This window comes from Tetrao urogallus (assembly GCF_951394365.1).
Source record: "Tetrao urogallus genome assembly, chromosome: 1".
In the NCBI taxonomy this organism is placed as follows: Eukaryota; Metazoa; Chordata; class Aves; order Galliformes; family Phasianidae; genus Tetrao; species Tetrao urogallus.
Genome location: NC_136813.1, coordinates 103,543,209 through 103,559,085, shown reverse-complemented (window position 1 = coordinate 103,559,085; position 15,877 = coordinate 103,543,209). Strand labels below are relative to the sequence as shown.

The 15,877-nt window shown below is 40.2% G+C and overlaps 1 protein-coding gene across 1 annotated transcript in view; it reads right to left on the bottom strand.

The window, feature by feature from the left end:
- Nucleotides 1–3,640: 3,640 nt before the first annotated feature.
- Nucleotides 3,641–15,877, bottom strand: part of GABRR3 (gamma-aminobutyric acid type A receptor subunit rho3) — a gene marked incomplete at both ends in the record, with an annotated part of 28,658 nt that continues 16,421 nt past the window's right edge. Inside the window, 6 exons of the mRNA XM_079542274.1 lie at nucleotides 3,641–3,943; nucleotides 4,936–5,132; nucleotides 7,189–7,341; nucleotides 9,656–9,796; nucleotides 10,540–10,622; nucleotides 14,408–14,631. Coding sequence (XP_079398400.1) covers nucleotides 3,641–3,943; nucleotides 4,936–5,132; nucleotides 7,189–7,341; nucleotides 9,656–9,796; nucleotides 10,540–10,622; nucleotides 14,408–14,631 — 1,101 coding nt within the window. The remainder of the gene's footprint in view (nucleotides 3,944–4,935; nucleotides 5,133–7,188; nucleotides 7,342–9,655; nucleotides 9,797–10,539; nucleotides 10,623–14,407; nucleotides 14,632–15,877) is intronic.

Sequence of the window (15,877 nt, the reverse complement as noted above, 5' to 3'; positions counted from 1 at the left end):
AGCACAAATTGGGTCTCTCCAAACAAACGCTGCGTGATCCAAAGGGGTTCTGATTTCATTAAAGCATCAAAATTGCTATCTTCTGAATGAGGAAATGGCAAAATATAATACACAGAAGAGGGGGTTGGGGGGAAGGGAGGGAAAAAAAAAGCAAATGCTATTCATCATATTCAGTCCTTCTGCCTTCACCGCCTGGACCGCTTTGGTCTCCAGATGAGCAAAGCATTGTGGTCTCTTGGCCATGGAATGCAGGCTGAGCAGTGTGTAGGTTTTGCTAGGGGATGAGTTTTGCCGGGCTGAAACTAAGACTATCCTAATTGTACAAACTGTAATTGGAGGATTTACAAAAATTGACATCTCCCTGTCAAGTATTTTTCTTCACTGGGCTGTCACTTCAGAAGAGAAGATATTCTCTGTTTTCTCATTCTGACTTATTAGTTCAACACAACATCACTCAGCATTCAGGACACTTTTCAAAATGTGTCACGTTGTGAATATTTTGGTGTAAACATCAGTGGTTGGGATATTTGAAGGCATACAGTGTTGTAGCTTTCTGAAAAACGAGTCACCGGTGTGGAATTACGCTTACTCCTTCCTCAAGAATTATAAAGCTTTGAAGAATGAAGCAGTTCTCCAGACTTTTGTTTGCAGCTCAATCACCTACATTAATGCTTCCAGGATGTTTTCTTAATCCAGATGGGTGTAGCAGCAGAGGCTAAATATAGGGAGGCCACATCCTGCACTTCAGCTGCTGACAAGGAGCCACTACACGCTGTTATTTCTGTTTTCCAAAAATCCACAAAGTACCACCAGCATAATTGCTTGAATACCACCAGGGTGAACACTCCAACAAATATGCATTTACCTAATGTCTATGACATTTTAGCTTTTAGCAAATACTGTGGGAAACAGAACTGTATTCGACTGACGGCAAAAAACTGCCACAAATAACAGGAATGGGAAATACTTGTGAAAACTTCTTTAAGGACCTCCTTGCAGATTTGTCCAGAAAACCTGACCGAAAGTATTTATTACCATCCCCTTATGGAAGATAAAACAAACTTCAAAAGGCGGTCTGTGGACTTTAGTCAAATAATGCTCAGAAAGCCCTCAAAGCAAAATAATAGTGTTAATAACATAATGTAATTAAACACATTTTAAAGTTATTTTACAAGAAAGGATCTGTGAAGTATAATTGATCCTGGTATCATCCCTGTCAGTGCATTGAGAAGATAAAAATTATAAGCTTTGCTGAAAAACGTTTGCAATATTATCATTAAAAGAAACAATCCCCACTGCTATCATAATGAAATTGCTATGTATTGCTTACCGTGATGAGAACACTGCCAAAGGTTACATTCACAGTTGCAAAATAAATAACAGTTTCCACTATCAAAGAAAACTAAGCTACTTTCAGGCACCTGTATAGGATATTCTAGGAAAGTAAATGTGGGTATGAAACCTTTCTCCTGTATGCTTTCACGTGTGGCCAGTTGGTGGCCAGTCTATGCTGGTCTTGGGCAGGCCAGACTGGAGAGCTCCTGCTGCCACAGATCCTATAATGTAATTTAGAAAACAGAACTGTCTTGGGTCAAGAATCATTTGGGGTATTTTTTTCTGTTGGAGATTGAGGATTCACTTTTGGCTACAGGATAAGTATTCCTTCCACTAAGGCCGAGAAAGAAATGATGTGAAAACAATGCTGTTACATTAGCTCATACTACAAGTTTAGACACACATCTGGAGCAATTAGATGGGATCTTCTCAGGAAATCTGGAGCATCTGTGCGGGATGCATTCATAATAGTGGTGAAGCAACAAGAATGTCATGGTAATTTTTAAATATATTTATATTACACATCTGCTCAGCTTGAGGTCTGTTGTGCCGTTGCTGTTGCCAAAGCCCTGTACATCCTTTGACTTTACGTTCCCAGCATTGTCATGCCTGGTACGGTTCTCCTTTCCATGACAGGATTTCCTGGAAGAGTATCAAAGCCTCCTTAGCTCTGATCATTTGTTTGGCAGGGACTCGTCTGCCAAAGTACCCGCTCATTCCATCAGATTTCAATAGCTTGGGATACAATGTGTCGCTACCTTTTCCAGCTCTGTAACTGGGAGTTTGACAAACGCAGCTTTTTGAAACAGTAAGAGACATTGCCATACATTTCCAGAAGGAAAATCAAATAAACCAGAGAGTGGTTCAGACTTCCAAATTTATTCCCATTTCCTAATAATCTTAACCAAGCAGTGACCTTTTGACATTTTTTGCCACCACAAATTATTTTGAACCAACTTTGTAAATTTAAACTCACTTCATTAAATGACAGATAAAACCAGGAAATTTAAGTGAAAAATGCTTCTTACTTCGACAAGTCACAAAAAGTATTCTTCATTCTTTTCTGGAGTTGTGAACACTTTTGTTATGTCCCTGGACATTGTTATTTCAACTACCTTAGCCAAAAGTGTTACTTTCTTAGCCAGTACCCTTACCCAGAAAGGCTATTTATTTCCATGCAGCATCCATCTGGGACCAGTAGGATTGCTATATGTGGCTCTGTTTTGGCACAGCTGATTCTTTTTATTTCCCGTGTATCTCAGATCTCAGTGTAGTAACCTGGCCTGTGATGGGGACCAGCATCGCATGCAGGCATGAATGGCTTCTTTAACTTTCAACCTCAGAAGCCAAGGGTGGGACAAAATCCCAAGTTTTGTCAGAAGTAACAGGTTTGTTTGTTTTCTTGATGAAGTATTCTAAAATATCTTCCTCAAAGATGGGTTTCTGAAATGAGCAGCTAGGAAGAAAGCAGGTGATTAGTGTAGTTTCACATGAGGCACAGGTGTGGGGGTGTCACATGAAGGGCACACCTTGTGTAGGTGATGCTATTTACTCATGGGGAGGTGGCTGTAAGACCCCAAGTGCATTGGTTTGGGTCATTATTCCTGTGCTATCTTGGGGACTAGTGAGCAAGATTTCTCCAAAATAGAGGTCCTTCCCAGTAGCCTGATGGAAAGCCAGGAACAGCTGACAGGAAGATTTTTCTTGAGGCATTGGTTATGCACAGTGTACAAAGCCTCTTCAAAGCCTCTTCAACTCTTCCTGCTTTCTGCTGATCTCTGACCCACTGCTAAGTCACAGTCGCTTTCCCCACTTCCTTACCATCAAAGAACAAAGGCTCTGAGGTGCACACAGGTTGTCTAGCAAAACAGAAATGCATTAAGTGAAACTGGGGTAGGGGCCATTTGAAGGTGATTGGTGCTGACTGCAAAACAACTGGATAACAAGTGGAGAACAAACAGAAGGGCTGATTAAAGGGGAATGGTTAGAGCGTAGATGGACAGTGGATAACACATTGGCCAGGAACTGCTATCTGTTTAGGTGTGTGATAAAGGGCTCTCTTAGTGAGCAAGCTGCTTCTGTGATACTGCAGCAGTAGCATGCACATTGGGTTGTCCCAGTGAATTATGGAGCAGTCCAGCTGAAATGTCAGACCGTGAGAGTTTTTCCATCAGCAGTTCTGCTGTTAACCAAACCAGCCTTGGTTTGATGCAGAAGCCAGTTTCAGAAGCTTTTAACCCTTTCCTCTACTGCTGTTGCATTACCCACATATCCAAGATAAAATCTAGCTTATAATGATTTCTGTTCATATGTACAAACCCCAGTAAAAAAAGTTGAACACAATATACACACTGGGAAATATAATCCTGGAATACGTGTCAATGACGTGGTTGTTCTGCAGAATAATCCTGCCCACGTTTCCCTTAAAAGATCTCTTCCTCTTGATGCGAGCTGTGCCCACGCTGGAGACACTGATTGCTCGTGCTCGAGTTTCATTCTCTTCACAGCGGTCAGTGAAAGCAGGCAGGTCCATCTCAACATCAGGATCATGGTAGCAGCCATCAAAAGCCATTGCTTGCACTGTATCAATATTATACATTCCTGAGGCCTGGCAACAAAAAATAGTCATTGTGAATCTAGCAGGAGCCATTTTAGTAAATGATAAATAAATAAAACAGAAAATAAACAAAGCTTTCTCTCCAGTGCTGTTCTTCACACTGCAATGGCTACCTCCCAGAGTGCACTTACCTCAGATACTACCTGTGTATCCTGTGTGGTCCCGCCCTTTGTGCAGCACACGTGCAAATAAAGACATATATGTGACATAACACGCTTGTCTCAGGGACTGTTGCCAGCTGACTTGCATGTGCCCTTGCTTGTGAAATAGAAAAATCAAACTGACTCATCTGTAGGTCTGTGGGAAATTACTTCAAACATTTCTGTGTTTTTTGATAGCAGTATGAAATCGTGCGGGCAACATATGCATCCTTTGTGTGTTCTTCTACTTGTGATATTCCAATGAATGGTTTCACATGCGGGGATATTCATGAAGGGTTTTTTTTTAAAATGAGTGCTTCATAGAAAGCAAATGTTTGACTTGTAAACATTTCTACTTCAAGCACGCTTTTCTAAAAAGGACCTAATCATTCATCTGGTCTCAGGACAAAAAAAAAGTCATTAAACCCATCTGCCTAACTGAAAATGAGGAAGCAGAAGAAGGATAAGTAAACTCTGCTTTACAGGAAACAGGAGGAAACACTCCATGAGTATAGTCTGGGATATATTTCAGGGGCAGGATAAAGATGAAAACATTGTCTTCGCCAATAGGAAAAAACTGGGAAACAAAATGAGAGCTACTTTCCTCTGAGTGAAGAAAAATAATAATAATCAGGAGTTGTGCTCCCTAATCTCTGTTAAAAGAAAAGGAAGGGAGAGTAACTTCGGACCTTCTCAAAATCTGAGAGGATGATACATCCCTTGCCTTCAGCCACAAAAAAAGTGTGAAACAGAGGAGAGTCAGAGATTATCACATTTTTGTGTCAGGACTATTCTGTGACTTCTGTGATGCTTTTAAAGGCAACAAAATGCAGATGATTGTACCTTGCCCCTTTTCTTGAGTTGCTTTCTCTCTTCAATTGTGGTGAGATAGTTCACTGCTGCATATTCAATGACAGACAGGAAGACAAAAAGGAAGCTGATCCATAAGTACACATCCACAGCCTTTATGTAAGACACTTGAGGCATTGAGGCACTTACTCCTGTGATGATGGTTGACATTGTCAGCACCGTAGTTATGCCTGCCAAAGAAGAAGGGAAGGTTATCACAATACAGGCCAGGTTCTGTTTATCTCATCACCAATTGCTCAGACAGCACAGCTCTGTGAAGGCGGGTGATTGAGACTGCCTTTAGCTTCACAGCACAGGGTTGGAGAAATAGAGTAAGCTATGCAAGCCACCTATTGAAAAGAACATTGAAACAGTCATATCTGCCTCCACTCAGTATGTGCAGTCAGAGCTTCAGCCCACCATGTGTGAGCAGTGGGGACAATGCTGGTGATTCAGCAGTGCAAGGAACACTTTCTATGACAGCTTTTCTATGAATCCTATAGAGCAGCGAAGGCAGTCTCATGGTCTTGTTTCCCAGAGCCAGTGTCTCTGCTATGCACTTTCTTGTCCTCAAACTTTACTAATGAGACATCAGTTTCCCTCCCAAGCCCTTCTAAAATTGTACTTCTTGGCTACATGTCAATTTGTATGTCTCTGCAAAATTTCTTGATCCTAAAAACATTGTACAGTAAAAATGCTATATCCATTGACACTACAGAATGTTTGTTGACTTCAGTTTGTCTAGGATTTCAACCTCATCCTTTCAGTGTCTATTCTGATGTGACCCTATTCATCTAGCTTTGCTGTGTTCTGTCTCAGAGAAAATAATAATTATAATTAAAAGAAAAATAAAATCCTACCCAGGCTCTACTTTTAATGCACTAAAAGTGACAACATCTCAGTATCCTCTGTGAGATTGCAGTGGCAAATAGCATGGTCTTTCACTTTTGGGTGTCAGTACAGCCTCTCTCCAATTTTATGCTAGTTCAAGCCCACCAGAATATGCAAGAGTCTTCCCTTTTGTTCTGCAAGTTCTTTATGTTGAAGGTTGGAGTTTAGGATATACTTTACAGGAGGAAATATGTTTATTAAAAATGTGTGTACTTTAGGCTAGAGAGCTAAGCTTTATAAACTTTGTTGATAACACTGCCTATGAATTATGTATGCTTATGCTAATTGAATGTGTGTTATTCATTAAACTCCTGATGCATAACCTGTTGAATAAACCTATATATAAATTAATGAACATGATCAGCAAAAACATTTTGACAACATTACAAATGACTTACTGAGAATTTAAACTTTCTTTTTAAACACAAAGTTAAATTTCTTACAAATAAATTGGCAAATGCATTAATAAAACCAGGTATCATAATTTGGTTTTAGATTAATATATTTATATATCTTATCTTAAAAGTTTTAGGCTCCGCTAATAGAAAGCCTGATTAATATACCTATAGATAAACATTAAGGGCTGCCTGAGTACATGATATTTTGTTTCTTAAACAAAGTTTCTCAAGGTTTTGCACTTGTCCAGGAAATAAAACAACAATCAGCTTTTGGAACCAGTCTTGAAGTGATGTCAACTGTCATCACTGAGAAAACAACAACGTTATTTAAAAAACCCTACAGTAATCAATCTTTTTATTCCAAGCTGTAGTGTGTTCTGAATTTAAAGAAACAAGAGCAGAAAGGTACCCAACTTACTCTGCTTTCCACAGCAGCCTGCATGCCTTGCAGAGTTAAGGCACCAAAGGAAACATATTCAAAGTGCCTGAGAAATAAAGGCTTTGCTAACCAGGACAAGTCAGGAAAATGATTCCAGGTTGGTAGGAAGATATCAACTGCTTCTAGAAAGAAAGTGGAGCTACAAAGCTTATAGATAGATACTGCACTGCCTGTGAAGTGTCTCTCATGAGCCACGAATTTAGGGATGGATCTGAGTACCTGGGAGTAGCGGAAAAAATGTCTTTGAAAAAGAAAAAAATAATGAAGGAAAACTCTACTCGAGAAATCTGCAGAATCACCATTTGTTCCTTCTGTGGTGTGTTAGCTGCTAGTACATCAAAGCCAGTCTGAAGAAACATCCGATTTCCAAACACAGAGGTTGACTAAAGGAGTTTGTATAAAATTATTCAGGCAATTATCTGATATATTTGTCTTGTGTAAATAAGAAGCTAAGGTAACTTCAGAATCTCTCCCCTATCCATCCTATACTTCCCAAATGAATATAAGGTAAAGGTTTACCTAGTGATACCCTGGCAGGGACGGCTCTTCTGTCAATCCAAAAAGAAACCCAAGACAGCATCACCATCAGCATGGCTGGGAAATAAGATTGTAGCACAAAAAAGAAAATATGTCTCCGGAGTGCAAAGTTTATGAAAAGTCGATTGTACCAGCCTGTTGTTAAAAAGGAGAGGAAAAGGTTGGGGGAGAAAAAGAGAACTGTGTTATTTGTGATCTCTGTTTACCAGCCTTGCCTGGGCATCCACATCACTAATAGTAAATACCTATGAAATATCGTTGTCACTCTGCTTTCATATAGTGCTTTTCAAACTGTCCATCCATACCTCATTAAAATACAGATACTTTGGCATAGAAACAGTGCTTCTTCACTGTAAATATGTGCCACACGTTTGCCTTGCTCAGATCTGTTTGCCTGCCCAGTGCTGACTTTAAAGGAAAGGGTGCCATCTAGTGACTTTTGGGGCATGCTTTGTGCAGCAAAACGTGTGCCGCTCAGTCTTCAGGGTAAAACTGTATACAGTGAGGTGAAAAGAAGGTAACATGGCTGGCTGTGCAGCATCTGCCTTTCCTATACAACTGCAGACAGAAATGAGCCTCTATGGGAACTGCCATGCCATCACAAAGAGTCACCTTATAAGGAACATCTTAGCAATTACTCAATATTAAACACGCCCTATGTTCTTTCAGGGTTTCGGTTTTAAAAACAATTGTGTTATAAATGGTTTCACATTGTTGCTCCCTTGGAGGCCAGGGAGCTCCAGGAGGCTAAATGCTACACATGTGTGGTTCACTGAGGTTCACAGGAAAGATGACACACAACCTGAAGTGCAGAAAAGATGCTCTGTGAGCAGCGTTTTTGTCCAATTTTTTGTCCAAGAATCTTCAGGAGATGGCCGCCATTAGAGTTATGCTGATAGTCCTCTGCTATTCCTCACTTCTGCTGGGGAGGAGGTTTTGTACGTAAACACTTTCTTTCAACAAGAAGCAAAAGAAAAGAAAGTGGAAGCTCCCGACTGGCCACCAGAACTCAAAGCCAAAGAAAAGTGTATGCCTACAAATGTTAGTGTTCTAGCTAATAGATACTGTATGTGCATTTATCCCCTGGTTCCTCCCAGTGGTCATCTGTGACTTAAAGTCTTTTCTTCTGTCTTTACCCTGGTGAGTTAGCTCATCTTCAAAACATCTGCATTTAAGTGTTACTTTTTACAAAGTCAGAGGTGCTGCAAAGGTCCTGAAAAGTACAGGGGTGGTACGAGGTTGCACTGCTGTGCCATCTTTGCTTGCATGAGTGCTTTTTGATGAGAATAGCTGAGTTCCCAGAATGCAGTTTGGATACAGTGATAGCAGTTTGGTAGAAACCATTCCCATCTCCATCTTGCAACAAGGACAAATTTGACATGGCTCTTAGCAAGGTACAAATGCAATAGCTAGGTATCACCAATTCTCACATGACAGTGGCTCTTGAAAGCTGGAGCTCTTCTTAGCTCATGTACAAGCAAGACATAAGGACGAAGAAGCTGATCAAGCTCTGAATTTCTCATTGCTTAGGCTGCAGAGTAAATTAAATTGGAATTTCTGCATTAAATGTCAGCCATTGAATCCTCATTGCAAACTTGAATCCTTAATCTTTCTAAAAGGCAAAAAGAAGCTATCCTGTAGTTAAGATATACTAGGTAAGTCTATTTGCAGCCTTCTTGCATGCCTTAAAGGGTTTTTTTCCAATGAGCTGTGCATTTAACATACTATATGGAATCATTTCCATTTCATTAATCTGCCTGTATACAAAGTGCAATAACCCCTCTGAAATGAATAATCTCAGACTAGGAAGTACAGTAGCAAGCATGACATTTTATCTAGTTAAGGAAAGTATGTTTAGACTACTTACATAGAGAAATATTTTAAAGTTTATAATTGCATGTACAAATATGTACAACTGCAAAGAAAATGAAAACCACTTTGAATGAAACTGAAATCATAACAAACTGCAGTCTTGTGCAGTTTGCTAGAAAATGTAGTTCAAGATCTGTAATGAGGAATGAAATACTGTTTGGGGCAGACCCCTGTGTGTAAACAATGTAGCCATGACATAAAAGCCATGACATTTTTTTTCTGCAACTTTATGTATAAAAATGGAACATTAAGCAAGCTGTGAATTTGACCTCAGTAGGTTATAAATGCTCTCATTTAGAATTTTTAAAGTCAGTAGATTTTTAATGACCATTTACAGATCAAGAAAATGAGAAGATTTTAGACAATAAAACACGTTGGAGTTCCCTTTTTGAGCAAGGGTTATGCAGGTAATGTGAGGAGAATCTAGGGCTGAGGCTAACAGAGCAATGTGATTGACAGCTCTCATTTTAACAGATCTCTCAGCAATAAGAAACATTTACTAATGAATTTGAAGGAGAAAGAGAGTCAGTATGGCTGTGTGCCCTTCTTCTTTTCTAATGACAAGGTCTTACTGTACCAGTACTGCTGTAAAATGCAAGTCCGCTGGAAGCACTGAATTCTTCAATGAAAAACTGGGAGAGGGAGATGTGCTCATCTGTGCTCAAGGACTCATTTCCATGTTTCCAGTATAACATCAGATCATCTTCATTGTATGCATCTGTGAGAAGGTAAAAACTAAATCACCTCTGCTGAAATAACACTTCTGCTTGCTTTTCTTAGCAATGGGAGACCACTCAAAACAATTTGAGAAAACCACAAAGAAACATTTTTAATATCCATTATTGCACCTTGTTGCAGGTGGAGTCCTGTGCCATGCCAGCAGCTCACATGACAGAGGGGGAACATGGATTAGTGACCAGGGTCCCAGGGCACAGGGATGCAGCTTGGGAGCTGCCATACAACCTAAGCAGACTGCCCAAGCACAACCAATTTGTTTCCAACCAAATAAGAATAAATCTTGAGATATCAAAATGCTCTGCAGGATGCAATTACCTTTCTTTGTCCAATTCTACAGCTTACTACAAACCACTGAGTCAGGGGTGAGAAAGCAGACATATCACAGTAATACATGTAATCATTTTCATTTTTCCATGAGGTCAAATACTGACATCCTATTTTACTATCTACTCGCATTTTTTTCCCTCAAATAAAGCATGATTGTTGATAAAGAAAATATTTTGGATTGCAGTTTTGGAACATCAACCCAGTCAAAACAAAGCAGAGTGTAACACAGTTTTTCTGTCTTCCCATGGTTGAGTTATGGAGATATCCAAAACTGGATCCAAAGCTGTTTGATACAGATGAAGGATTCCAGTCACACACAGGTGGTAAAGGTATTATCAACAAGACGGAGTGCTGCTAAGAATGCACATACGAGGAGCAGGCATAAATTAAACTTACAGCTTTCCAGTTCTAAAGAACAGTTCTGGGTATCCAGAGGAAACCTACTGAAGTCCATGAAACACATAGCAGAAACTGTTATTCTGCGGAAAGGAAAAGAAAAACAAGCAGTAAATGAAAAATTTCACGCTTTCTCTGGACTGTGCAGGCATCTGATTGAGATCCCCAAGCAACCTGCTGGTTAGAATCCTAATGATTGACTTTTTCTGCTCCTATTAGACGTTCTAAAATTTCTTTGAGATAGTGATATAAAACTAAGACAGTGAGAACATACATTTTTAAAGACAAATACTTTTTCTTATCAAGCACGTTACCCTCAATTTATAAACTCTTCTTTGGTCTGATCTTTCTTTAACCTTTCATACATTTTGCTTCAAAGAGTTACACTTACCAAGATTTGCAAAGGGAGCTCACATTTTTTAACTAATTTTCTCATAGACTGAAGTAGATAATTTTATAGATCTGAGCAAATATTATTCCAGTTGCTATTTTCCCACATTACAATTTCTATTATATGGTTATAATATCTAATTATATCTAATTGCACAAGAGATAAGCTGTGGTTTCTGGAAGAATATTCTCTTCTTCAATTCCACAAAAATGTTTTATGCTCTAAAAAGATCAGGTAAACATAGACAAAAACATTAATTTCTCATTCCACTTGCTTTTTCACAGATATTTAGAAGATAAATGTCCCCTAGCATATCAACCAAATAACCCAATAAACAAACAAATAAAAGGCTAGGAGCAGCAATTTAAATACAGCAAATATTGACAAATTTTCATTTCCTGTCCCAGCTCGCATGATATTTTATTTTGATATTTCAGTTTTCCCCAGGTTGAATCAATTGAATTGACATAAGTGGTATCGGATGTGTTAGGTATACAAAAGATCTTTGAATATTTGTGACCAATAATCACACTGTAGGTACATTTTTACAAATATCAGGTTTTACTGGGTTGAAATGAGATAGATCTTTAAAACAATGCATAAGATTTCCAGCTACGAATATTATTCCTGCCTTCTGGGTATTGACTACAGATTCATAGGGACAGCAATAAAATATGGATTATTAAAAAAAAAAAAAAAAAAGAGAGAGAGACTATTTTAGTACCAAATCTGGATTTTTGTTCAATTTTTCTTCAATAAAATCCTGTATGCCAGGCACTGAAGAAAAACTTTGAACTGCAAATATACTGAATGTAAGAATTTGGAATATAATCTACTCGCTGCATGTAAATCTGTCAATACAAAAAGAGGGTTTAAATGAGCATCTGATTCTTTAGGAATGTATGCATTAACACCACTCAGACTACAAATACTCTATGTGACCTTAATCATTTCAAAACCAGCCTTATGTCACCCCCTTCCTATAAGTTTGGTAAGAATTGGTAGAGAAAGGGAGAAAGAGGACAGGATCTGCCCTTGATAGTGTCCAAGAAGAAATCTGCAGGCCTGTTAGGAACTCTGAGGATTTGCTCTTCACTGGAATAGGAGAAGTCACCCAGCACCCACCATCAGTTAATGCAGGGCTAAGGCAAGGTAAGGAAAGGAGCTGAGAGAACAAGGGCAACTTGTAAAAGTAGGGCACCAGCTTGCAAATGGGATGTAGGATGCAGGGCAGGGGCTCCCATCACGGAGTCATATACTGAGAGCCACTGCTGTAAGCTGAGGTCTGTTTCCTCTAATTCCTCTCTTTCATGAAGGACAGAAGTGATTGTAACAAGAAAATTAATAGTTCACCTCATGGTTTCTTGCTGGCCAATATGATTCTCAAACATAAAAGCCTTACGCTGTTTTAAAGTGGTGTACAGCAGTTGTGAGGAGATTCTGTATGCTTTACGAGGGGGTAGATAAATTCATTTGGAACAATTATTACATAGTCAAAAACGCAAATGCTTGCGTAACTCTTCCAGCTATCCAGATTAGATGAAATATCACCTCTGAGCACAGGGCTAATTAGTAACAAACGGGAGAGTGGTGATTTCTGCAATGCACAGGCCCCAGAGATTCTACCTAGGGGAAAGTACTTTCATTAAAACTATTTCTGCCACATCATCCACATCTGCTTTTAATGTGTAGGTAGAAGGGAGGAACGTTTAATGGCCTTGCTGTTCCAGTTCTGGAACTGCTGTGATCTGCTCTCTGTGCCTGTCCACAGCCCTGATTTATATTAATGCTATGTTCACAGGTACCCCAGTGTGAAAATAGCAGAGATAATTTTAAAAGACTCAGGAAAAAAAGTAATTGTTCCTTGCTAATAATTTGGAGCTTTACTGCACTCAGCAGTAGATTTACTGCAGTACTGCTAAAACCACAGGCAATGAATTATCATTTGACAAACTTCAGTGGTATTTACAATAGATGAAAAAGTTGCCATCATCCTCTGATGGGGAACAATATGTTAATAAGATGCTATCTTTAAATTATCAATCCTCAATTTATGTTCCCACTGGTACATTGAGAATTTTCAGTTGTCACCAGTACTCAGTATCTAACACCAATGGTTTAACACCAATCAGTATCCTAACTGCAAGGATTTCAAGTTGTTTCTCAGGGCCCACAACTGTATCACAGAATCACAGAATCACAGAATTGTAGCGGTTGGAAGGGACCTCCAGAGATCATCGAGTCCAACCCCCCTGCCAAAGCAGGTTCCCTACAGCAGGTCGCACAGGTAGGCATCCAGGCAGGTCTTGAACATCTCCAGAGAAGGAGACTCCACCACCTCCCTGGGCAGCCTGTTCCAGTGCTCCGTCACCTCACTGTAAAGAAGTTCTTGCGCGCATTTGTGCGGAACTTCCTATGCTGCAGTTTCCAGCCGTTTCCCCTTGTCCTGTCTCCACTCACCACTGAAAACAGTCTGGCCTCGCCATTCTGCCCCCCACACCTTAGATATTTATAGACCTGGATCAGGTCCCCTCTCAGTCTTCTTTTCTCAAGGCTGAACAGACCCAGTTCACTCAGCCTTTCCTCATAGGAGAGATGCTCCAGGCCCTTCACCATCTTCATGGCCCTCCGCTGGACTCTTTCCAAGAGATGCCTGTCTTTTTTGTACTGGGGAGCCCAGAACTGGACGCAGTACTCCAGATGAGGTCTTACCAGGGCAGAGTAGAGGGGGAGGATCACCTCCCTCGACCTGCTGGACACGCTCTTTTTAATGCACCCCAGTATGCCATTGGCCCTCTTGGCCACAAGGGCACACTGCTGGCTCATGGCCAACCTGTCATCCACCAGGACACCCAGGTCCGTTTCCGCAGAGCTCCCCTCCAGCAGGTCATCCCCCAACCTGTACTGGTGCATGGAATTATTCCTCCCCAGATGCAAGACTCTACACTTGCTTTTGTTAAACCTCATCCGGTTTTTTTCTGCCCAGCTCTCCAGCCTATCCAGGTCTTGCTGAATGGCAACACAGCCTTCAGGCGTGTCAGCCAATCCTCCCAACTTCGTATCATCAGCAAACTTGCTGAGGGTGGCCATTATCCCCTCATCAAGGTCATCAATGAAGATGTTGAACAAGACCGGACCCAGCACAGACCCCTGAGGAACACCGCTGGTTACAGGCCTCCAACCGGACTCTGCACCACCACCAACAACCCTCTGTGCTCTGCCAGTCAGCCAGTTCTCAACCCACCTCACTGTCCACTTATCTATCCCACACTTCCTCAGCTTTGTTATAAGGATGTCATGGGGGAACAGTATCAAATGCCTTGCTGAAATCAAGGTAGACTACATCCACAGCTCTCCCCCTATCCACCCAGCCAGAGACAACATCATAGAAGGCTACCAGGTTGGTCAAGCACAACCTCCCCCTTGTGAACCCATGCTGTAGCTGTGTATTGTCTTATAAAAGAGGATTGTTCTTACCGGAGACTGAAGAGTACGTTGCCATCGGGGTACACTCGGAGCATGACGTTTTCCACAGTTGTATCATGGATGAAAGATCTTTTGGAGTGTACAAAAAACACATCAGGTACCCAGATCTTTTTTATCAGTCTTCCATCAAAAGTCATACTTTTGTTTTTGGTACTACGAAATGAAAGTCTCTCATCCTTCCAGTAATGTCTGAGATATAAAGTCATCGTGAAGTCCTTTGTTTAATTAAAAATAAAAGAAGACAATGCATGTTTTATTTGCATACAGTAAAAAACAGAACAAAATAATCAACTCATGTAAAGGATCAGTTTCTGCTATGAACATCATGTGGAGGATCCTCAGTGAAAGAAATGAGATGCACTCAGCAAGATTAAATATAGTTTGGAGCTATCTCTGAGATACCTGCTGTTTGCCTCATCACTGGCATCTGAGTCAGGGCTCATGCTTCATACATACTCAGAACAGATTTCAGTGGTCTGCTGGATTGGTGAAGGGGAAAAAAAAGCTTTAAAATCAAACTAATGTGAACTGGGGGGCTTTCCTGTAGAAATTTTCACAAGTTATTCTCAGAATGGACTACAGTTCCTTTACAATTCCTTTATAGATTCTCCAGGTCATCTTGTAAAATCCATTAATCTGTACATTTGGTACAAGGGTTAGATGGGTTTTTAGATTTGTATATTTTTTATGAATGAAATGAATCATGTAGAAACACCATGGTGAATTTCGTAAGAATAAACAAATTTCACAAGACTTACAATTTTTAAAAACATGAAATAATCTTACTTAGAGAAATAACATGGCTGCAAATATGCATGTGAAAAAAAAATGGAGAGGCAGCTGGAAATTCAGTCTGAGCTTCTGTACAGCCTGACAGCTCTGTGCTCGCCTATCTAGCTTTTCCAGTTTTAGGCAGGTATCACTCATCTTGATAGAACAATTACTTCTGAAAATAATACTGGAAAGATAATTAGGCCTCCTCCCGTAATATGATTTTATACCTGCGTGAAACCCACTGATTTGGGTAAGATTGTAGTGGAATCCAGGGGTTCATATAGACAGAACCCATAGCAATCTCAGCACCGATGATTAGATCTACTCTCGGCGTGAGAAGATACTGTAAATGAGATCTCTTTGCCAAGTTAAGGCGCCCAGCTGTTCTAGATCTAAGCAAATTGGCACTAATGTTTGGGTGGCACTATTAGTGATAATTTTGGAGGAGAAACAAATATCCTGCATTCCTCTGCTACAGGTCCTTAACTACAGTTGAAGGTGTTTCCTAGAGCTCATTGTTATATTCATATTTTTCTATTTCCATTTGTTGCATCCACTGCTCCACCATGACAGAAAGGATGAGGAATATTAAGATCTGCACAAGGAAAGAACACAAAATACATGAACCCTCATCTTCAGTAGTGCAGAGCACTAAGAGTTTATGTGGAAGCCCACAGGCCTTACTGA